The sequence below is a fragment of the Mustela nivalis genome (assembly GCF_964662115.1).
Source record: "Mustela nivalis genome assembly, chromosome: 7".
In the NCBI taxonomy this organism is placed as follows: Eukaryota; Metazoa; Chordata; class Mammalia; order Carnivora; family Mustelidae; genus Mustela; species Mustela nivalis.
In genome coordinates this window covers 35,554,050-35,578,857 of record NC_139026.1, presented here as the reverse complement: position 1 = coordinate 35,578,857, position 24,808 = coordinate 35,554,050, and the positions used below count along the sequence as shown (strand labels likewise).

At 39.1% G+C, this 24,808-nt stretch overlaps 1 protein-coding gene across 2 annotated transcripts in view; it reads left to right on the top strand.

Annotated features, from left to right (window-relative positions):
* TMTC2 (transmembrane O-mannosyltransferase targeting cadherins 2) overlaps window positions 1-24,808 on the top strand; it is a 437,070-nt gene that overhangs the window by 160,671 nt on the left and 251,591 nt on the right. The window contains exon 2 of one of the 2 annotated variants that reach the window (XM_082742213.1): window positions 4,479-5,049. The exons of the other annotated variant lie outside the window; for it this stretch is intronic. Within the exon in view, the coding sequence (XP_082598339.1) occupies window positions 4,479-5,049 (571 nt within the window). The remainder of the gene's footprint in view (window positions 1-4,478; window positions 5,050-24,808) is intronic. 2 annotated transcript variants of the gene reach the window in all.

Sequence of the window (24,808 nt, the reverse complement as noted above, 5' to 3'; positions counted from 1 at the left end):
ATCTGTTTCTAATATTTTAAAAGCCAATTTATATGGAAATTTGGTACACAGTCGATACACGGAGACTTGTAAAAATAAAAATAAATATGGAAAATCAAACCACTGTGATACAGTAGGTCTTCTGTTAACAAAGGATTTCACTGATGACTAGGTTTAGCTGCTTCTACCTAACACCCAAAATATCACAGTTTAGGATATACAAGATAGTGATTTATTTCTCATACTCACAGGATGGAGAGGTAGTTAGCTTAAGGCTGGTGTGGTCTACCATAATAGGGATCCAGTTTCCTTCAGTCTTATTCCTGTGCTCTGCTGGGCATGACTTTTATTCCTAAGGGTCCCTTATGGGCCAAGATGGCTGCAGGAACTCCAGCTCGTACAGCTTTGCTCCAGCAAGAACAAGGGAGAGGGGAAGAGGGAAGAACCTGGAGGTTTGATTTTTTAAGGACACTTTTTAGAAGTAATATGTAGCACTGGCCAAAAATTCACTGCAGAACTGTATTTAGCAGCAAGGGGAAATAGGAAATGAAATCTTTTTTTCCAGATGACCATGTACCCAGCTAAAAAATGAAGAGCTAGGAGCTAGGAATATGGGAAAGGGGAGATCAGACCATGGAGAAGGACTGTCTCTGCCATGTTGAGCACTTTTTAAGACACGATTTTAATAGACCTTCAGCCTTTTTATGGAGCACCTAGAAAACTCAGCTTGTTCTTCTATGAGTAGATAATTTATGTAGAAGGCCTAGCGTAGTGTTTGGCTCAAAAAAGATAATCACCAACTACTGTTGATATGTTTTAATTCTAACCCCTAATTGCATCTAATTTCAGAGACTGTGCACCAAGCTGACTTTAATAAGGGAGTTTTTGGACATTGTACCCCAGTCTTTATAGAATAATAACACCAGCAGCTCCCAGAGCCCAGATGTCATTTGTGCTCAATCTCCAGAACATTCATGTGTTGGCAAGATAGTGTTCTTTGATTTTCTACATAGAAGATAAATGAACAATTACAAGTGTTTGTTAACTATTTTCAAGGTAAAGCTATTATCATCACAATGGGGAGCCTGGGTGGTTCAGTCGGTTAAGCTTCTGCTTTTGGCTCAGGTCAAGATCCCAACTGGGGTCCTGGGATTGAACCCAGCATTGGGCTCCCTGCTCAGTGGGGAGTCTGCTTCTCCCTCTGCCCCTCCTCCCACCTGTGTTCTCTCCCTCTCTCTCTCAAATACATAAAAATCTTTAAAAAAAAAAACCACCCTAAAACCACCCCACCATTATCTTCACAGAAACTGAAGCTCAGAGAGGTCAACAGGGAAGCAATTTAGAGAAGGAGGTGAAAACCAGCATCGCCGTATCATTTTATTCCAACCAGAATGCTATTATTTCCACTGGCTGTGTCACCTTGGATGGGTTTCTTAATCTTTTTGAATTTGTTGCATTTTCTTGTTTTTGAGGACACTCAGGTAAATTACAGAGCTGGTGATTCGGGCATGTTTTTCCTCAATCCAGGGCTCTGCCAACCTGGTTTTTTGGTCCTATGCATGTAGAAATTCCTTTGCTTTCCCTGTCTCACAGTGAAAGGCGGAACAGATGGAGGGGCTAGAGGTCAAAGTCATCAGGTGATTTTCTGTCATAGAGTCTTCAGCTACTCATGTGCCCACACCCCTTAAAAAAGCCGTGATGTCAGACGAGGCAAGAGGTCTCTATATGTGGAGTAGGTGTCCTGACTGTCTCATTTCTCTGTCCTTCTAAGTCCTGTGCCTCCCCTGTGTTCCATAAGTACAGAGAGGGACTAAGGATACAAAACAGTGCAGATACCCCCTATTCTCTGGAGAGTATAATGGCCTAGAGCAGGGATCCTCCTCACTGAATCATTTACATGCCAACACTTGTACCTTGTCCACATGTACCAGCACCATTGATTCTTTAATATTTGTCTCTACATTGACTTTTTAATTTTTAACTTCCTTATTTTGAACAAACAGCTGTGAAATCCAGCTTTGATTTGATAATTAAATTTCCTTTCAAATACACATTAAAATAAATAGAACCATTAAAATTTTTACAAGGTTCACCCGTGTAGCTTCTTACATACTTGCATTGGTTTGGAGATCACATTTTGGGAATCCCAACAGAGTGGAAAGAGCATGGGCTGGGGAACTCTACCCTGCTATTTCCAACTGTGTGATTTTGGAACCATTATTAGTTCTCAACCATAATTTGCTCACTTGAGAGATGTAGATAATATCTACTTTGTCATTTACTCTATGGATTAAAGAAGATAGAGCCAAGGAAACAATTACAGTGTTTGGCAGAAAGCGAGCTCTCAGCAGATACTAGGTTATTCTTTCCTGAAGTCTGTTTGGCGAACCCAGGCATGCAAACCTGGAAGTATGAATTCTCAAAAGCAGGACACAAGGCACTTGGTAGAAAAGATTATAAGTCCTATGAGAACTCAGAGTGGGGAAAGGCTGAAATTTTCTATAATGAAGGAGAGAGGGAAACATTTGGGTGAAGGAGAGACCTTATTCCTGGCCTCCCCAACTCTTCCTCAAACTCTCAACTCAAAGCATGGCTGAAGGACCAGTAGCTTTGGCATTACTTGGGAGCTTGTTAGAACCATGGTGTCTCTGGCTCTCCCCAGACCTACCGACTCAGCACATACCTGTTAACAAGTTCCCCCCGTCACCCCCCACCCTCCATGATTTATATGTCTGAGAAACATTGCTCTGGGCACAAATATTCTTTTTTTTTTTTTAAGATTTTATTTATTTGACAGAGATCACAAGTAGGCAGAGAGGCAGGCAGAGAGGGGGAAACAGGCTCCCCACTGAGCGGAGAGCACTATGTGGGGTTCGATCTCAGGACTCTGATCATGACCTGAGCCGAAGGCAGAGGCTTTAACCCACTGAGCCACCCAGGCTCCCCCAGGGCACAGATATTTTATCTAAAGTTTCTTTCTTTATTTTCTTTCTCTCTCTCTTTTTTTAAAAAGTAAGATTTTATTTATTTATTTGACGGAGAGACACAATGAGAGAGGGAACATAAGCAGGGGGAGTGTACGAGGGAGAGGCAGGCCTCCCGCCAAACAGGGAGATCTCATGTGGGGCTTGATCCCAGGACCTTTGGATCATGACCTGTGCCGAAGGCAGATGCTTAACATCTGAGCCATCCAGGTGCCCCTATAGTTTATTTCTACTGGGGAGCTTGCTAGTTCTTGCTTTAAGCAGCTCTCTGCACAAGGACCACTAGTGTCCCATGGGCTATGCCTTTTAGAAAATGTAGATTCTCAGACCTCACATCAACCAGCTGTTTGTCATCTGCATTTTAAGCCAGGATACCACATGATTTTTAGGGCCGTTGTTTGGCAACTGCTGCAGTAAGTTTTTTTAAACACTTTTTTAAATAGATTTTTTAAAATTTATTTTTTAAAAATTTTATTTATTTGACAGAGAGAGAGATCACAGGTAGATAGAGAGGTGGGGGTGGGGGGGGGGATGCAGGCACCCCGCTGAGTGGAGAGCCAGATGTGGGGCTTGATCCCAGGACCCTGGATTCATGACCTGACCCGAAGGCAAAGACTTAACCCACTGTACCACCCAGGTCCCCTGCTGCAGTAAGTCTTAAACCACTGATAGAAACTGCATTTATTCTTCAATTGTATTTGCATTTAAACAAAGCTTTTGAGGAAAGAAACAACCTAATTGTAGTGATCTTAAGAAGTAAGGGGAGGATCTGAATTCAATCTGTATGTAAAGCCTTCCATAAGGCTCATTTTCATCAGTCCTGTGTGTACCTGGGATCCCATTGTACGCATGACAGCAGCTTATGGGAAGGCGATATCTTAGCTATGTCACATATAGTTGACCCTTGAACAACACGGGTTTGAATAGCATGGGTCCACTTCTACATAGATTGTTTACAACAAATACAGTACTGTAAAGCCTTTTCTCTGCTTTATGATTTTTTTTTAAGATTTTATTTATTAGAAAGCATGAGAAAGAGCACGAGCAGGGAAGAGGGGCAGAAGGAGAGAGAGAAGCAGACCCCCTCCCGCTATTCCGTCATTGAGATGTAGGGCTTGATTCCAGATGTAGGGCTTGATTCCAGGACCCTGGGATCCTGACCTGAGCCAAAGGCAGCCACTTAACTGACTGAGCACCAGGTGCCCTCTTCCTTATGATTTTCTTAATAACGTTTTCTCTAGCTTACCTTATCGGAAGTGTACAGTATATAATACATACAACATACAAAATATGTGTGCTAATCGGCTGTTCATGTCACTGGTAGGGCCTCTGGTTGACAGTAGACTATTAGGTTGGGGATTCCCGAGTTATACTTGGATTTTCAACTGCATGAGGGTCAGCGCTCCTAACCCCCATGTAGGTCAAGGGTCAAATGTCTTCATGTTCCTTTTTTTTTTTTCCTTTCCGTATTTTAAATTTGATTTAAAAAAAAAACAAAAACATTTTGTTTTTTAGCCGTGCTATCAAGACTAATCAAGACCTTCTCCCCGAAACTCCATGGACACACATTTTCTACAATGATTTTTGGGGGACTCTTCTAACCCACAGCGGCAGCCACAAATCCTACCGGCCCCTGTGCACTCTTTCTTTTCGCCTGAACCATGCCGTCGGAGGCCTGAATCCTTGGAGTTATCACCTGGTCAATGTCCTGCTGCACGCGGCCGTCACAGGTGTCTTCACGAGCTTCTCCAAGATCCTCCTTGGGGACGGATACTGGACCTTCATGGCCGGCTTGATGTTTGCCTCTCACCCCATTCACACGGAGGCAGTGGCGGGAATCGTGGGCAGGGCCGACGTCGGGGCCAGTCTCTTCTTTCTCCTGTCCTTGCTGTGCTACATGAAACACTGTTCTACGAGAGGCTACTCAGCCCGGACTTGGGGCTGGTTCCTGGGGACGGGACTGTGTGCGGGCTGCAGCATGCTGTGGAAGGAACAAGGAGTGACGGTGCTCGCCGTGTCCGCAGTTTATGACGTCTTTGTCTTTCACAGGCTGAAAATGAAACAGATCTTACCTGCCATCTATAAAGTAAGTGATTATTGGTGCTCGAGCATTGGGTTACTGAGCAGTTCTGCTTGCCTGGTCCTTTTTCCCCATTTAAAAAGCAAATTTGTTCCTCTTCAAAGAGAAGCTGGAAGAAGTTATGTTTTGATCTTCAGTAAGTGGAAGTGTCCTTTTCGACCTTTCCCTCCTAACATGCCTTTCATTCATGGATTGTTTTATTTCTCGGACGTCCTAACGTATTTTCATCATTTCAAAGAGGGTAGAAGGGCACTTTTGCCTGGTAAAGATTAGGCAATCTTTGTTTTTATTCATTCTTTATTTCAGCCCAAATTCTCTGTAATCCAGTAGATTGCCTGTAATGTGTATTTGTAAAAATATCAGAGCGGGTAATAGAGCCACATGCTAAACTCTACTGAGGGGAAATCCTCTGCCATTTGTTAATAGTATTTTCCTGACCTGACTTTGGAAAACAGCCCTTCTCTGTAGGGCCATGGGAACTCAGATTCTTCAACAGTGAATCATCTTCACCTTTTTCCTTGTTGTAATGAATAAGAATAGAAGAATCAAAGCAGAAGGAGGTTATTATAGGTTTTGCCCTGAGGCCAATGAAGACCTTTGCCTCAGGGCTTAATATTTGCTCTTCTGTATTCCCTTAGTGGTTTCAAACGCAATGTTGTCTGAAGGTCACAGAAGTGCAGAAGTGCTTTCAGATCCCATCTACCTAAAGAGAACCAGTTTTTGGCTAGTGTGTTAAGGGAAGGAATTGGGCAGACAGAGGTGGTTGAGAAACTATCTCCTTCCCTATTTCTCTCTCATTCATAATAAACTTGCCCTAGCTCTGCCTTCTAGTATAAGGTGTGAGCTTGACCACTGTTTGCAAAACTCGGTCATGTTTTAGGACAGCTCCTCTTTCCTTTTGGACACTTATGTGAGGAGCTATGGTTTTGGATACTTACCCTGATCAGGAATGCTGTCGAGTTTACTAGTTTTGGTGACTTTTCCTCCTGCCCCCTGCCCTCAATTCTCAATTTTTTAAAAAAATCAAACTGGGAAGGAATTGAAGTGAAAGGAAAAAAATTGAGGGAGATAGAAACATTTATTATTACTATTACTTTTAAATGACTATTTTTTTCCACTTAGTAGGCAGGGTAATTACTGCTATACTTCTGTGAGGAAGCATAACCCTTTCAGTTGGAACTTAAGTATCCAGTGGTTAATGAAGTTCTTCTGTGATTTCAATTATATGCTGAACCTGTAAAAGAAAACTCTGGTTGGGTCGAGTTTGATGCCTAAAAACGATGCAGTTTGAAAGGCAAACTTAATTTCAAATCCATTTTAACTATTTGTTCAGGAAAATTTAGGGAGAGAAATCTTATTTTTGTTTTTGTTTTAAAACCGTATCAACAACAACAGTAAACTTTCTTGATTTTCTGGAAATAGTAGATAGAATACATATAAATCATGGTCCTTGTCCCTGGGAGAGAAAGGTCTAGTTGAGGACATAGACGCTCTGTGTTTCAGGACCTCGCATTGATAACCTGTGAAACATTGTGGTTCAGCATTCTACAGAATTTCCACTTTACTGTCTCCTCAATTAGGAAATTATTTTGGTATATCAACTCAGGACTTGCGTTTATGACCTTCTGAAGTTCCTTTCTAAGAAATTTTCAGTTCTCTAAGCATATTTCAAGGACAGAGTTGCTGATAGAGATCCTTATTATACCTGTGTCCCATACAGTATTTGGGACATAGCTGTAATAAGAAATTATCTTTGTTTATCCGATATTAAAATGTAACCGAGCGTCCTGCTTAAGAAAATGAGAAACGTCACCCGCAAAGGAACTAGCCATGGAGAGTGAAGTCCCCCCCCCCCCCCCCACGCCATGGGAAAGGACTTAACACTTTGAAGATTCAGTGTCCTGAGAAGTTTCCAAATGGAAACTTGCCTAGACTGTCTGGCAGCCACTGCATGTGGGCAAGGGAAGTAGTCGGGGCAGCAAAAACACTTCATCTGGGAGTTGGTATCTCAAGCGCACTCTTTGTTTCATTCTCAGGTTTTGGGTCAGTGAGCTTAGTGAGAACATTTTGGTAACAGATTGTATAGATTTTCAAGGGACTATAGAGATCATCTATGGCATTCCCCTTATTTCCAGCTAAGGTGTAGAGACCAGAGATGTGAAAGTCACCCAGAAAATGGGAGAATCACTAGAACTAAAATACATATTTGTGTGTGTCTAGCGATGATTTTACTATATTGTAAAGGTGTGAAGATGAATGAACAGATGTAATGTCAGATGACTTCCTTAGAATGGAATCAAATATTAACTCACACTGGCGGAGTAACCTTGGGCTAGTTCAATGACCTGCTTCTTTATCTGGAAATGGAGATCATGAGTGTTCTCTCTTAGAGATGTTGTGAAGATTATATGAAATTGTGGGGCGTCCAGTGTGAGCTGGGTGCCCGGTGTTTGGAAGGCACCTGATGTGTATTAGTTGAGAGAAAGAAGAATATTAATGGAAGTTATAGTTCTTTATTTTAAGGAAGAGAAAGCCAAAAGATAAACTGCTGTTTGTCTTTAAACATACAGTCCTTTCGAAAGCATATGAATTAGGAATCGACCAAAGCTGAAGCATGAATATTTAAGCAAAAACTTTCATTTAGAATTTTATGTCTATGGGGCTTGTAAACACTAGCACAGATTACATATGGAAGTTATAGAAAATTCCATATTCTGTCTTTATAATATATAGATTTCTATGCCTGGGGTGAGTTAGAAGAGACTCTGAAGGAAGTGAATTAAAAGACTTTAGAAGGTCCTTTTCAACCTTAAAAGAATAAATCATCTTAAATATCTTACCAATTAACTCCAGATCATGGTTTGCCAGATGAAATAAACTTTCCTGCTCTATTAAAACACAGTTTTTATATAAACAGAAAACTCCAATGCACAAATGTTTAACTCTATTATGCAAAGCAGTGAACTAGCCAAGTACTCAAATCCCAAAATGGCGGTCCTCTTAAAGCTGGAAATTATTAAGACCAGAGGGGCAAGGCTCTCTGTGTTGATAGTTTCATCAGTAATGTTTTTCTCATAGCAGTAACACTCAGCTTCATTCTTCACAGTGTTGGTTTGAATTCTGTACCTCTTAAAAGATCCTGGCCCCCAAACTCAAATGTGCACCAGGACCAGACAGAAGGGACTGGTGGAAGCAAGATTACGCCCACCTCGGGGATTCCTCTTCATCCTATTATTGCAATAAGAACATACAGGTTTGCTTTTGGGAGAGTTGAAGAGTTCCCTAAGAAGACAGACCTCTGGATTTTTCAGTGACATTTTTTTTTTTAAAGATTTTATTTATTTATTTGACAGACAGAGATCACAAGTATGCATAGAGGCGGTGGGGCGGGGGGGGAAAGCAGACTCCCCATTGAGCAGAGAGTCCGATGCAGTGCTCGATCCCAGGACCCTGCGATCATGACCTGAGCCGAAGGCAGAGGCTTTAACCCATTGAGCCAACCAGGCGCACTTCAGTGACATTTATTATTACTTACTTTTGGTTACTGATTTAAAGACAAATCCTGTTTGGGCCAGACAAAATCCTTGAGATGGCTGAATTTGGCCAGAATTCTTGGCTGCAAATTTTTTTTTTTTTTAACTTCTAAGATTGATGCAGATGATGCACATCTTTATATTATGTGAAAGGCTTTTGCATTTCTGCAAAGGAAATATGTAAGTTTTCTATTTCGTGGAAGTATGTGAAAAATAGTAGAGACCTGTCATACTGTAGACATTTTATTTAGTATTTAATAAAAACTTACAGTCTTTATGTGCTAGCCACTATTCTGAATATGCAAAAAACATAAACACAGTTAACTTATATAATAAGTGCTTATTGAGATAGTATGACTTACAGAATAATATGATTGAATATGATACGAAATAATACAATAATACAGTTATCAATAGTTAGGGGGGATTTGTAAGAAAACACCAAATATAAAATCTTCAGAAACATTTATGAACAAAATGAATGTTCATAGCCATCTTAAAATGTTTAAATGTTCCTAGTACTTAGCGTCAGCATTCTATTTAAGGTGTTTTCTATATTATCTTTGGCATCTAGTGCGCCATCTGGCACATAGTAGGTACTCAGGATATTATCGAATTCACACTTTCTTCAGATTTGTCTTGGAAAAATATGCGCCTAAAATGTTAAAGTAAAATCCTTTCCTCTTCCCTTTGTGCAATGAGGATTTCATTTCACAGTGGGATCTGGAGGGTAGAATTGGAAGAAATACATGTCAGAAAAATGTTGAAAAATAAGTTCTTGCCTTTTCATCAAATGATTATTTTAGCCTTTCTTAGATGACTTTCACTTACTTAGTTTTATATGGTCAAAAGTAAGAGGGAGTGGTGAGGAACCCTTGAAACACACTTAAACTAGCCTTGCAAATAAATGCTTGACTTTTATCTGCCCACAAAATTTTTTACAAGTCTCCCATGATCCCGGGAGGTATATGGGTAATAAAATCAGCAAAAGCAACATTTTTCTTACTTACCAAACATCAGTCATTACTTACCTAGTGGCCATTTTCTGTGCTTATTTAACATCTGTTAACTGTTTTAATGTGGAAACATCTTTTTTCCCTTTATTAGCCTCATAATCACTTATTTGGTTACTGGTGGATAAAAAAAGGAAACCTGAAAACCAGTGTAACAATTCTAATAATAGCCCAAATTGATTTAGAAAAATGAAGCCCTTCTCGTTTGATCTTTTAAGAATTTCTATGAAGATGACTTCCTCTGTTTTGCTAAAGTTGCTTCTAAGATGTACATTATTCAGACAACTTCCTTTTCTTAAAATTAAATTTTGCAGTGCTGTTTCACGTAAACAAAATGAAAAGATCATATTATGAGAGAGGAAATGGGAAGCCATTGCCACTTTTGGAAAACGAGTCAACTCTGTCTAGAAATAACTTTCTTATTTTATTTATTTATTTATTTTTAAAGATTTTATTTACTTATTTGACAGACAGAGATCCCAAGTAGGCAGAGAGGGAGGGGGAAGCAGGCTCTTTGCCGAGCAGAGAGCCTGATGCAGAACTCGATTCCAGAACCCTGGAATCATGACCTGAGCCAAAGGCAGAGGCTTTAACCTACTGAGCTACCCAGGTGCCCCTAACTTTTTTATTTTAATGCTAAGCAGGATGTGAGTGGTGGGGTTTGCCTATGGTGATAAAGTTTATCCTGGATGTGATGCATAAGCTTGGTTCTACATCAGGGTGTAGTGATCGAACGCAAACAAATAATCCTGTATTTCCAAACCATTTACAGGGTTTACCTTGAGAATGGCTTCTGAGGATGGGGGCTTATATGCTGTTGAAGGTTTCTGGTTTGTCACTGTTGGAACATTGAAGACACTAAATTTGGTGCTTCTGTACATCTAGTTTGCGGGACTCCCCCTGTATAGAAGGGCATGAAAAGGGAGGTACAGCACCTCCAGGTACTAGCACATTGAAGCCACATGTGCTTTTTTATTTGCTTATCTGCTGGGGGATGGCATTGGCAGAATATGTTCTCATTTACAGCTTTGTCCCTTCGCCTTCTAGACTAGGTTGTAGTTTTGCTCAAGATGTGACTCTCATATCGATTGCTCTGAGTGAAATATGACATATTTGCTGTTTCTGATTTTCTTCAATCAACATCTGTGCCACTCTACTTCAAGTAGTGTTCCCGCTTTCTTATGATTTTCTTTTTCTTCGCTTGCCTTACACTTGACTTTGTGAGAATCCAGATATCGCAAGATACTCAGATTCTGATCACAGTATTTTCTAGCATTATTGAAACTGGAGGGCTGACTATTTGTCATGTACTTACAAATGAATTTGGATTTCATCCCAGTAAACTTGTTGTAGCATTTAATATTCATGACCTATAGTACTTTAAAACTTTGAACAGCTGCCAACACTGCTAACCAGATATTACCACAAATAAAAGTTGAGGTTCAAAAATACTTTACAATTCAAAAAGTCAAAGATTAATAAGGTATTTTATTTCTGCAGGTTGGCTTCTCTGCTCAGCTGATTTAAGACGATTCTGTATTTTGGTGACAGTTTAGGTTCAAGCTGAGTGAAATTGGGAAGCTGACTACTCTTGTAAGTTCATGTAATGTTTGCATTAGAGTGTTAATGAAACAGTGATCTAGTCACACATTATCTTTGTTGTTTTTTTAAAAAAGATTCATCTTTGTACAAAACAGTGTGTTAGGTGATATGTGGATTCAAAGACGCAATGACAGAATTCTGCCTGTGAGGGCATTTTAGAGTATGCTAGGAAGGCGAGAGTAGTACATGTAAATGCAGAAGTGAAATTCAGTCTGGAAGGTGGTGAGGTTATAAAGGGAGGCCTTGGGAGAGCTAGGGCAGTCTTGAGGAAGGGGTGGGGGTGTACTTTCTGCTAAGGGGATCAGGGAACACTTTCAGGAACAGAGACAGTTGAGCAAGACCCTGAAGGGTGGTTCAGATAGAGACATTTATAATTAGAGAGGCAAGGGAAAGTGGAGGGTAGAGCATGAGGATTGCCCAGAGGGGAACTCACAGGAAGTTATGGGACCACTGAACAATGGTTTTGACGGATACATAGAATGCATGAATTTATAGAGGAAAATGAGTTAGAAAGGTAGGTTTAGAGAGCTAGTATGTATAATGATGTACAGACCTTTTAAGATATGTTGTGGCTCCAACAATGTTGGGAGACATTGCATGTTTTTTTTTTTTTTTTTTTAAAGATTTATTTATTTATTTGATAGACAGAAATCACAAGGAGGCAGAGAGGCAGGCAGAGAGAGGAGGAAGCAGGCTCCCTGCTGAGCAGAGAGCCCGATGCGGGACTTGATCCCAGGACCCTGGGATCATGACCTGAGCCGAAGGCAGAGGCTTTAACCCACTGAGCCACCCAGGCGTCCCCATTGCATGGTTTTTAAATGTTTTTGTGTTTCTACTGGTATGTGGAATGGTATGTGGTATGTTGGAGAAACTTGACAATGTCCAGGCTAGCTCCGTTTTGCTCCTTGGGAGATTTTCTTCTCTGTCCTTCCCTGGGAACAGACCTGAGAGTGGGACCCTTTGGTGATGAGACTAGACTTAAGAATCAGACTCAGGAGGTTTAGTTCATTCAGTGAGTGTTTCCTGCCAGCATTTGTCTTGTTCTTTAGCATTTTTTAAAAAGGGGGGGGCAGTTATTTTTTGAAGACTAGATTATTTTACTTTTTACTCATAGTATCTAGCATCTTATTATATACTCTTGATGGGAAAAACGGGGAGTCTTTTAGGGCTTTCTCCTGTGTCCGTTCTTCTAGTATTGCTGAACGATGTTCAAATGTTGTTACAGTGAATGGTCACAATTACAAAATGCCTCTTTGTTTTGCATTCCTTCTTATAGGAAGAAAGAAACATTTTTCAAAATGGTCCTTTTTACAATCCAGAATAAAATACTCTATCAGCACTGAATTCCAGCCAGTTAACTCAGTATACCATCAGTGAAAATGACACGCAAATTGGACCTTGTGATGAATAAATAATGAGTCTCACTGAAATCATCTATGCTGTTCTCATAACACTGTCTGGGATCCGTATTACATCACTCGGCTCAATGTTCGATAACCTGCTGCCTCAGAGGAATCAGAGTGACTGACGGGATCTCATGATTATCTGGTTGCTTGTATTCAGCTCGGTACTGTCAATTTCACAGAAAAACGATGTGGTCTGCACCAATTTCAAATCGTCATTGCCCAGAAGTCAGCTTTCTGTCTTAAATACTCGGCACAATGGGAATGCTAATTGAGTGTTAACTTCTCAAATTTAAGCTATAGAAAGACAGATTCCTGGATGCATTAGAGATTCCTTAAAAGGCATAACTGGGGTAGGAGGTGGGGCAGATGAAACTGAGTGTGAAATCAAATTCATTGATAGTTAAAATAGTTAGGAAATGTTTTAGTACAGTAAGCTTTCAAGGCGTGGTATATTTTATTGTTTACATCAGTTTCATACCTCCTGATCACAGTGTTCCTTTATTCAAAGAAGAATGGTAAGAAATCAGAAGGGGAGAACAGACATGCCAAAGTGTGCAGTGACGTGGTGCTTGGAAGGTCAACGTGCCCTTGCTCTCAGGATTTGTCTTTACAACTGTGCGGCACCCAGATGGCTCCTGCATGCTCTGCTGGTCTGATTATAACTCTTGCATCAAGTGAAATAGCATGAATTCAGAATTTAATACATGTTTCCTCAATAATTATGGCCTTGATTAGTGAAGCCAGTGTTTCAGTTCCAAAGGACACTTTTTTCTCCACATGTTTATTCATTTAATTTCAGGAGATCAAGTGAAATGCAAAGATGATAATCCTTCTCTTTGATATGATGGGGGAATCTACAGGGCCTGCACTTGGTATGTGGTTGTCATTTGGCTTATAATTAATGTAAGATTCAAAGCAAACAGCAGGGACAACGTGAGAAAACTGAAGGACATTTGAAAACAAGTGACTTAGCTTTTAGTAAGAGAAGAAATGGAAAATGTATTTAGATTTTCATTAAAATATTGCTAAACGTAACTATATAGCAAGTACCTTTAATAGAGTTCTTGATTAAATGCAGTATTAGCTGTATTTAAAAATATAATTTGTGTGTTCAAAAATGAAAAAAAGATGAAAAACGTAATATTTTAATTTAGTGAATTTTGAGTTGTTGTATCTGTTGGTAAAACCAACCTAGCCCTTTGGAGAGCATTGTATCAATTTTTAGTGTGTAAACTCTGTCCGCTCCCCTTCAAAAGTATTTGCGTGTTTGTGTGTGTTACATGTCCCATTAGGATAAACTACTTACTACTATACTGTAGTAAGATTATACCAAGGTTCTACATGAACGATTTGAGTGATTTCCATAACTTTCATGAAATAGCAAACTCCAAATGGCATAGAATTTTTATTTCTCCTTATTTGAAGTCAGGCAGAAACTTGCCAGTTTCCGTGTTCCATGGAGTGTAGTTTCTTCTTAAGATCTCATGACATCGTGTGATAAACAGTTAAGTATATCTAAGAGTATAAGAACAACTGCTGTTTACTCTGAATCACCACTGGGTGTTTGGCTAATCGCCCCGTGCATAAGCACAAGGAAGGCTGCCGTGGAAAAGCCAAAGGACTGGAGCCTTAAGATTTAGATTTAAGTCGCTGTGACCTTGGATAAATTACAGAACATCTTGAACATCAGTGACATGGTCTGTAAAATAGGAATATAATATTTGCCTTGCAGGGTTGTTAGGTATGAATATAGTAAGTGTACACTTTTCTGCTCCATTCCTTTCCTGTAGAAATACCATCATGGTCATCAGCGTTTTACTGTGTTTCCACAACGTTTCAGCGGCAGTGAACTTTTTGTGTGTCATTTTGCTGAGCACTCAATTAGTGTGGCTGTGGCTTTTCTTGTGGGATGCAGGAAGAAATGTCACTCAAGAAATGGAGTGTTTGCGATCGCATTCACCCCTGCTGCCAATGTAAAGAATATTGAGGAACAAAACTCTTTTTCAAGGATAATGCTTCTGAACAACAATTTGATCATTTACTTTTGTTTAATTGATTGAAAACAAGTATGTTGAAGTCATTCCTTAATGTTTCTTCACTGTTAATATCTTCCCATCAGCTCCTACTTTTATAGCCTGGTTTTTTCCCCTTTGGGCTCAGGATGGTGCTGTTGCTTATGTATCTGAAAATGGAGGGGAGACCGGCTTTCCTGTTCTCCTCCCCCAGCACCCCGTTGCCTGTGTATTTCCTGTAGCCAGGTTTATAGGAAGGAAGATGAGTTCAGTATCAGCAATAGCTTGCAGCGTTTAAGTCTCATTCTCTCAAGAACGGGGAAGCACTGTTATCACCTAGAGGTGAATGTTAATCTCTTTCTTCCCCCTATTCTTTCCCAAACCTGGCAGGCAATATTGTTGCAGCTGATTCCAGAATCTGTTACAACAAACCTTTTCAGGGAAACATGGAGGCTGGTTTTTTCTTGTTGTTCATTTATTTGCCCACCTTTCTAGCAGAAGTTTTGTTTTTTTAGGAGCAATATGGTTTCTGGCTACCAAAATTTTTTATAAAATACTTTGGATGCCGGGGTGCCTGGATGGCTCAGTGGGTTAGGCTTCTGCCTTGTGCCCATGTCATGATCCTGGGGTCCTGGGCATGGCATCGGGCTCCCTGTTCACCGGGGGGGTCTGTTTCTCTCTCTGCCCCCCCGCCCCCCGCCGGCTTGTGCTCTCTCTTGCTCACTCCCATTCCTTCTCCCTTTCTTTCTCTTTCAATTAAATAAATAAAATCTTAAAAAAAAAATACTTTGGATGTCATAGTCATATTCATACCAAGTTATTTTTATAGAAACCTAAATCCTTGTAACTTTGGCTTGCCGGGACAAGTCTGTAATAGGTAAAATTGGATTTGATTTTTAGAAAATACAGTATTTAAAAATCTGCTCTAACTGACAGAGAATACAGGGGTTGGGTGGGGGATGGTGACTGTTCAAAGATTTTAGGATTCATTTCATCATGGGCTTCCTTTGACTAGTCCAACCTGGGATGACCATTATCTTCTCCTGGGGAGACGGTTTTAAAACAGAGATTGTAGCACAAAACCGGGAGCTACCGAATCAGATTCTTTTGGTCTGTTTCCTTTTTGTCTTTGAGGCATTGACAGGGAGCTGGTAGAGAGGTAGCAGGAAAAAAACTACTTTTTAAAGGCTCTCCCTCTGATTTTGATGAAAAGCTAGGTTTGGGACCCACTGATGTATCCATTGAGAATCTGATACCCACATACGATATTATTAAAATTATCAACTTTTTATAGAAACTTAAGATTTGGGGGCTAGAGAGAGGTATTGGAAACTATATATCTACAAGCCATGCCCCCTCTTTTCACGAATGTGTGGCACAGGCTTGGTTGAGAACAGAGCCTCCTCCCCCAGTCTGTCCTTCTTACTGTTCCCTAGGTTCTCTGTGCTGTCAGTCATTCGAAAGTACCTGTTGAAACTGAGTTTTTTGTTTGGTTGTTAACCTCCTCCCAGGCCCCTTCTTTTCTGGTCCCTGTCCCCTGCCACACCCCCAACTACCTTCAATTAAGTGCTTATGTACTTGCATGCTGTCATTCTAGGTCTTTAGTTTGAGCTAAGCCTGCATTCAAATGGAATATTTACTTTTGGAGCTACCAGAAACTTAACACAAAGAGACGAAAACCACGGTGTGTTTTTTTCCCCTAATTGGGGGGAATTGCCTTTACTAACAGCACGTTCCTGTTTGAAGTAGGTTACCCTTCAGTAGAGGGATCTTGTCTTGGATGATGTGGAGCCTGAGATTGGTCTGGAAGTAGAGAATTAAACAAATATTGGGGCAGCTCTCTGTTGCTACCCTCTTCCTCTATTCCAAGGCACCGCACACTAACTCAGAAACAGGGGCAGCAGCAGCAGACAGAGCAGCTGGCTGTGTTGTTATTTACCCTGGTACTTATTCCAGAATTGTGGTGGGATTTTTAAAATGCCACCAGTAGTGTCTTACAGACGTTCAGAGTTTCTTTTGACTAAACAGTGTGAGTTTAGTGTCTCGCTGTTGCGTGGATATTCGAATCGGTGACAACTGCAATGCCAAAAGTGAGGATAACTCCAAAATGAATGTATTTTAGAGATAAAATGGCAAGAAAGGAGAAAATGTAGAGGTGCCAATTGAAAAAATGGGCCGGCTGAGCGACAAAAGGGCTGAATTTAAGTTGTCAAAGCAGCAGCCTAAAGTTTCTGGTTTGGGGACAGGATAATTTGTAGTCTTTGATTCTCCTGCTCTGCAGTATAATCTTCTCCAGGGCTGTGCTGACTTTCATATTGTTCAAAGAGGAAAAGAAATAACCCATTTGAATTCATTAGCTTTCATTTGCATATACACAGAGCTGGTGGTAATAGTGGTAACAACCACCATTTATCAGGGCTTACTGTGTGCTAGCAAAGTGTCTTCCATGCATTATTTTGTTCATTCTATGAGAGTAGGTATTATTAATCTCATTTACAGTTAAGGAAGCTGAGGCTTCTAGAAGTGAAATAATTTTGCCCAAGGAGTCACAGGTAGTATGTAAGTAGAGAAAGAAACTCATTCCAAATGTCTGACTCCAAGGTGGGTGGTCTTCCCATAATACTGTTTCTACACAAGTGTAACTGAAGTGGACCATCCAAAGAGTGTTTTGAAAGAAACAACCATTCTCCTGTTCCTTGGCCCTGGGACCAGTGCTGCTTACTTACAGTAGCTTGAAATACAAATAATCATCTCTTCCATAGGCAACAGTTAGCGTTATGGGTGCTAAAAATACATAGATGGGTAATATATTTTCCCAGCCCCTCGGAAGTATAAGGCAAATATGCAATGGTCAGATCACTCTGCACTAAGTGCTAATAGAATTCCATGGAAAGTGCTGGAGAAGCAAATGTGTCTGGCAAATTGATTCAGCCTGGTTAAGGAAGAGCCTGAGAAGGTGGCAGAGAAGTCATGACTTCTAAATAGCGTGGTTCATCTGGGATTTTGTTTTGGTTTTAAAAATTTCTGTAAGGGGACATCTGGGTGGCTCAGTCGGTTAAGCTTCTGCCTTTGGCTCAGGTCATGATCCTGGACTCCTGGGATCGAGTCCCACATCAGGCTCCAGCTCCATGGGGAGTCTGCTTCTCCCTCTGACCCTCTCCATCCTCATGTTCTCTCTCTCTCTCTCTCAAATAAATAAATAAAATCTTCTGAAAAATTTTAAAAAAATTCTGCAAGTTACATCATTTCATGCTTGTGCATTTCATTTGGATTCAGAGTCAACTTCCAAAATTTGCTAGATGCTTTTTAATTTTTTTTTTTTTATTGTCTGATAAACAGGTACTATGTGTCTTCTAGATAGGAGGTCCTGTTCTAGATGCTGAGGATAAAGTAGTGAAGAAAACAGGCAGAACTCCTCCAGTTCTCTTGGAATTCACATTTCTTTTCTAACTTAGCTGTCCCAGTCACCCGGTGAGGTCACTCTTTGTGCTGCATTTTACAAGAAGTTGAATGAGCTCCCCTGAATTGATCAGTATACCATGAGACTGGATTTCAAAGGCAATGCTAAATCTAAATCCAGATCATTTCCAGCGCAAGTCATGGTCTCTGCGTTGAGTTCCCTTAAGGAAAAACTGGTCTATTTATTTAAGGTGTTAGATGAACAGTACTGTGTGTGTGTACGGGTATGTAGTTGGTTTAGAAACCTTGAGACCAAGCACCGGATCCTTTATTTCTTTTGCATCCCCTTGTCCCAGAGATCCTGACATTGAGACCTTGGTATTTGGAGTTTGATCCTCAATATCACGTTGGGCGACAGGGCATATCATATGTGCCGTAGTTTTGTCCTACGCCATGCAGATTTAAGAGAGAGATGTTGTACGTGTATATGTCCTTCGAAGTTGAACTGTTTTCGATTTGCTTCTGAAACTCCTATCAACTTCTGCTACCAGCTGTGAAATGCGTAGTGTTTCTCAAAAGCATGCAGAAAAGAATTATTTGGAGTCCGTTTACATTGAAGTATTTGGTTTGGCTCTGAATTTCATATTGTCGCATCATTGCTAATCAACCATATTAACTTATTTATGTCCCCGGGAGAGGCAGTGCATATCTAATGGCTCTTTAAGGGGAAAGATGAGTCTGCACGATAGAGGTTGTTTTTTAATTCAGATAAAAACTCTTTTTCCTGCAAATTTCATTAAAAATATAAAACAGTTCAGATTAACTAACAATGTGATGCCAAGGATTCCTGTGTGTCTTAGTGGGTTCTAAGCTGTGTAGGATGTCAGGTCTTGTTTGATGTGGATAGTAAAGACTAGTTTTAGAGTCTGAGCAATTCTCTATTTATGTAAAAAAAAAAAAAAAAAAAAGGATGAGAAGTTCCCTGATTCAATACCTAAAATGCTTGAGGCCAGATGTGATTCTGATATTTTTTTTTATTATTCAAAAGTAATAGGGTGCGTAAATTCTGTATTTTGTAACATGGCACCATTTTGAAGTAAGAAACATTAAGAGTTTCTGAAGGGAAATATATGAATATTTACAATAAAAGGAATAAAGACTAAATAACCTCATGTCAGTTTAAATCAGGAGTTTTATTTCTTTTTAACTGCTTTCTTGAGATATAATTCATATATCATAAAATCGAACCACTTAAAGTGGACAGTTTGCTTTTTTGAATATATTCATTGAGTTTCTGTAACTATTACTGTATTATTTTAAAAATATTTTATTTATTTATTTGACACAGAGAGAGATCACAAGTAGGCAGAGGCAGGGGGAGGAGGGAAGCAGGCTTCCTGCTGAGCAGAGCGCCCTCTGTGGGGCTCCAGGTGGGGCTCGATCCCAGGACCCTGAGATCATGACCTGAGCTGAATGAAGGCAGAGGCTTAACCCACTGAGCCACCCAGGCGTCCCTATTACTGTATTCTTAAGTATATATTTTGAAGTTAAGGATAAGGAGCTTTAGATCTGTGGTGACTGTGTGTGTGTGCGTGTGCGTGTGTGTGTGTGTGTGTTTTGTTTGTTTTCAAGATGTATGTTTTATTTTTTACTTTTCTTTTCTCTTTTTTTTTTTTAAGATTTTATTTATTTATTTGACAGGCAGAGATTACAAGTAGGCAGAGAGGCAGGCAGAGAGGAGGAAGCAGACTCCCTGCTGAGCAGAGAGCCCGATGCCGGGCTCGATCCCAGGACCCTGGGATCATGACCTGAGCCGAAGGCAGAGGCTTTAACCCACTGAGCCACCCAGGCGCCCCTATTTTTTACTTTTCAAGTTTAAGATGATCTTTAGAGAAAAGTTACAACCTTAAACCATGTATGTCAATAAACCTGGTTAAAGACTTACTGAGACCCCTGTTCTCACCTCTTTAATATTGTTTGCACATCTTATTTACTGTTTAACAAATTGGTAATGAAGTTTGGGTAGTCGAGGTATCTTCTTCACTTTTATTTTTGGGTCATAGTGCTGGATCCTTCTTTCTTTCTGTTTTTTTATTTTTTATTTTTTTTTTTTTATTTAAAACATGATAAATCTTTGGCCCCTACATAAATGCAGTTATCTGGAGTAAGAATCTGATGTCAGAATGTTTTTTTTTTTTGAAGTATGATGAATCATAGTCCCCTATATAAATGTGGTTTTCTGGAATAAGAATCTAACGTCAGAATTTGATTGTTTTTTTGGTTGTGTGTCTGGTATCTGCAACCCTTGATTCTTGAAAGAACAGTGGTAGGAATCTGGATACTTCTTATTCTTTCCCATATCTTTGCCTCTCAGTGCATTACACATGTCTGACACATGCAGAAGTAATTAAGTTGTGTTTAAGTACATATAATTGAGTTGTTTTTAGCTCTGATCAGGAGTTTTATCAAAGTGTAAAGGTGCTTGTCAAATCTAGAATAAAACCAATTTCCATTCCCTTACTTTTTTTGGAAAAAAGAAAAAAAAGAAAAAAAAAGAGAAAATGTATTTTTAGACAAACTTAAATACATTTAAAAGATGGAGCTGAGTTTAAAGGTTTTTTTGTTTTTGTTTCCATTTTTTTATCCCTTTAACGGAATGGCCATCCTAAAATATGTCCCAAGTTGCTTCCTAAAGACAAATTCACTCCTGAGCAATTTTAAAAGAGCAATAACATAAACTTAATTATGGTAGAACCATTCTATAAAGATTTAATATGCCATTAAGACATTTGCTGATTTACATCAGATTTATATAAAGGTTGTTTGAACCTACACCTTTGCGTCCAGCTGATAGCCTTTTTCTAAGTTAATTACATGAAAGCCTCTGAAAAATGTTAGACATTTGAGAGAAGTTGTGATTTCAGAGATAAAGGGAGCATGCTGTGAAAAGTATGGCCGTATGGCATAATGACATCAATCCTGCAGTTCTAATCAGGAGGCCTGGGTTCTCACACAGTTTCTTCCACTAGCTAGTTGTGTAATTGTGGACAAGTCATTTAGCCTTTGCAGTGGGTTTTTTTTTTTTTTTTTTTCCTAATATGAGAGTTTTGGGGGATGCTTAAAGAAACAAATTATTTGATACTATGTTTAATCATAATTAAAAATAATTTTATTGCTAAGTTTCAAAAAACTTTTGATAGCTTTCTTTGTCTTTGAAATAATCTGATTGGAAAGATGGATTAATTGTGCAGATATTAAGTTCTTCATTTATTCCCATGAACAAAAGATGAGATCCCAAAATACTTATAATAATGGTTTTTGAAGGCCAGGTATGTACTGCAAACTGAAATGGGCTGTGTGTGTTTTATTCCAACTTTCAGAGGAATCTATCTGTATTAAAATACATCCATTCCTCCTTTATATCATGAGGGTATATATTTATCTTTTTCATGACCTTGTACACTTAAATACAGTTAACACTTGATTTTCTGAAATGGATTTTCTCAGAAGTAAATCATACGTTTTTAATTTCTTGTTCTAGTTACGTCATTATTTCCTTATGTCATTTTACATTAACTATGCTGTGATTTAATGTGTATTAGAAATGGACTCTGATCCAGTTTTCTGTGCAGGAAAAATAGCATATTTTCCTTAAAAACCAAAATGAAGTTGCCATTCTCTCGAGGGAAATTTAAAAAAAAATAAAGAAGAAGTAAAAGAAATAATATTATAAAGTGTCGAACTATGATCTGGATTGAGAACTCATCATACTTCATCCTCAGTCGCAGAGCTTGGCAAACATTCAGTATAAAGGGCAAGGTAGTTCATTTCCTTTGCTTTATAGGACCATGTAGACTCTATGACAACTATTCAGCTCTACTGACCTACTGCAAACAAATGGGTGTAGCTGTGTTCTAATAAAACTTTATCTAAAATCAGGCAGGTACCAGATTTGGCCCACAGGCTATAGTTGGCATTTCTCTATCTAGTAACTTAATTGGTAAACCCATGCTTATTACATCATACAAGTTCTCCAAGGAGATTAAGTCAAGAACAATGTATTTATAGTAGGGTGAATCATTCAATGTCATACAGGTTACCTACATTTTACAAAGGGCTTTTATATTCATTTTTATTTTTGAAGAGAAGTTGTGATTTCAGAGATAAAGGGGACATGCTGTGAACTTCTGTCAAGACGATATTAACCTTCCTCTTTTACAGTTGAGAAAGCCCAGAGTTGCACTGTTTGCCCAAGGATACCCTGGGAGAACAAGATTTTACTCTGTTTCCCTGCTTTATATTTTATCAGAGTACTAGTGAACTCATTGAGAAGTTATCTTCAGTCTTGCTTTGTGTTACTTGGATATCCTGTACCCTAGAATTTTGAAAGTAAGTTCAAGTCCAAATTTAACACTGTGACTATTCTCTCGATACCGGATTCATTCAAAATAATCATAGAAAGTAAACTTTGGTAACAATTCCCCCCTACAGGAAGCCCAAGTAAGCAGAAGGTGGTTTCCAAGAATAACCAGCTCTAGAAGTTCATAGCAGCTGTAAAAATACATCTTCAGTTGAAATTTAGCTTGTAATATAAGGGTACTTGAATTTTGCTTTTTGCATATCTTCCTCAATTTCTTTTCTTCTTTTCTTTCTTTCTTTCTTTCTTTCTTTCTTTCTTTCTTTCTTTCTTTCTTTCTTTCTTTCTTTTTTTTTGCAAGTGACTTAGAAAAATATATTGAGGCTATTTATTGATTATTCTTAATACAAAGGCCAGAATCTTTTATCATGAAGAAGAGCTGTCACTGGAAAAAAGAAAAGTAAATACCAGTTTAACATTTTTTTTTTTCTTGTCCTAGAGCCGTTGTTGTTGGTGGAGTGATGGTGTGTTTCTTGTCGTGTTTACCTCCTGAGTAGGAATGAAGTGATTGGCTTTGGCAGTGATTTTTTTTTTTTTTTTCTTTAATGTTTTGGTGATCAGTGCATTGGTGGTTGTGGCATAGTTCAGTTGGGAACTAGCAGAAAGCCTGACAGCATTATGCTATTTACTGTTTTACTGCTCCTTGAAAAGCAGCCATTTTGCTCTGTCTGAATGAGGAACACTTAGGGCAGTCACACATCATTAGAATTATTGGTTCAGATTTTAAAAATCTAAGATAAAATAAAACCTGCAATCAGTGTAAATTTCACATATGTTTTCCCCTTTAATTCCCTCAGCCAGGCTCACCAAGCCAAGATCTCAAATCCTGAATGTTTTGTAAATACATTTTATAACAAGTATTGTTTAATTGTTCCTTTTGAGTGCAATTTTAATTTGACCCTTTTCAAAATTATTTCATTCTTTTTTACAATGATTTGTAATATTTTCTTCCCCTTCTTAATTAGGCAGTCAGCTGCATGAAGAAATATGCCTGCTGCTTTAATAGCAACATGGCCTGGGGATTCTGATTTTACCTCTTTGTACCTCCATACATCTCGAATCTAGGGTTTTTGAAGATCAAATGAGTGTGAATACATAGAAATATTAGAGTGTCCAGCACATAGTAAGTGCTCAATTAATCTGAGCCATTTTTATTTTAATCTGTTTTTAAGGTGGTCCTTTTCTCTGCGAATGGGCTATTTTAAAATATGTACCATACAGGTAACCTGGTTGTTCCCATTACCATTTGTTTTAGAAGTCAGAGTCCATTAGAGGAATTAGAATAAATGTGACTACTCTGATATTATTAGGTAATATTGCAAGGATATTATTTCATTTTTATCTGCATCAGTCTTTAAATTTTATTCTTCACTGCAACACTAAACTGTGAAGTGGCTATCTTTTTAACAGGGATATTTAGAAATGAGATAAAAATAACTTCCTCCCCGAGACCACAGGGTCCATACACTGGAAGTATGCAATTATGTAGAAGTTTCTCAAATGCCACAATAGCATCCTTTTGAAGGAACTGATGTTGTTCAAGAATATCCTAGCTCCCATATCCTCATCTCTCACGTTTGTCTAGGGGTTCATTGTTTACAAACCGGTATTCACCTCAAGTCACCTCCTAAAGACCTCAGCAAGTATTGAAGACTCTTCATTAAGGGCAAAGGATGACCAGAGATTATTACATAATTTGATTCCTTGCATCTTGTTAAGGAGAACTTGCAAGTCTAATCATTCAAAGTCTTGTCTTCCTGATTCTTCTCTTTGTGTCTCCATCGCCTTTGTCCCTTCTCTTCTTTATAAGATACTGTATCCTTCCTCTCCTCTTCACTAATTAAAAATAGTCCTAAGCATGAGGAACTTGACTGGGCCTCATAGGGCAGGGATATTTAAAACACACTTGAAATTTTTTCTACAGTCTGGGACAGGCTTCGTTTGCCACAGGGACTTTAAATGCTTTAAATTGTTTTGAATCCCAAATCAGTGCAGTACCCACCAGGGGGGAAAAACTCAAATTGTTGAAGAAACTGTGGACACCAGCACAAATATGTATGTCAAAGAAATGAACAGCTGTAGTATCTCCCCTGACCGTGTAGATTTCAGAAAGTCTCAGGGTGAAGGGCCTTTTCTATATTTTATCTTATGTAGGTCCATTGACTAGAGAGAACAGACTGGACTGTATCAAGATCTGGTGTAACTAAAACTGCCCTCATATACTGTTCTCCTGCCCCCTTCTGGGCTCCTGTCTTGTTTCATTGTCCTTTTTATTCATTCATTCCATCATTTTCTCAGTCATTCATGCATTGATTCACCCATTCGGTACTAAGTGTTCTGTGGTGGGTGCTAACAGAATTGGTGTGGATCATATACTTTGTGA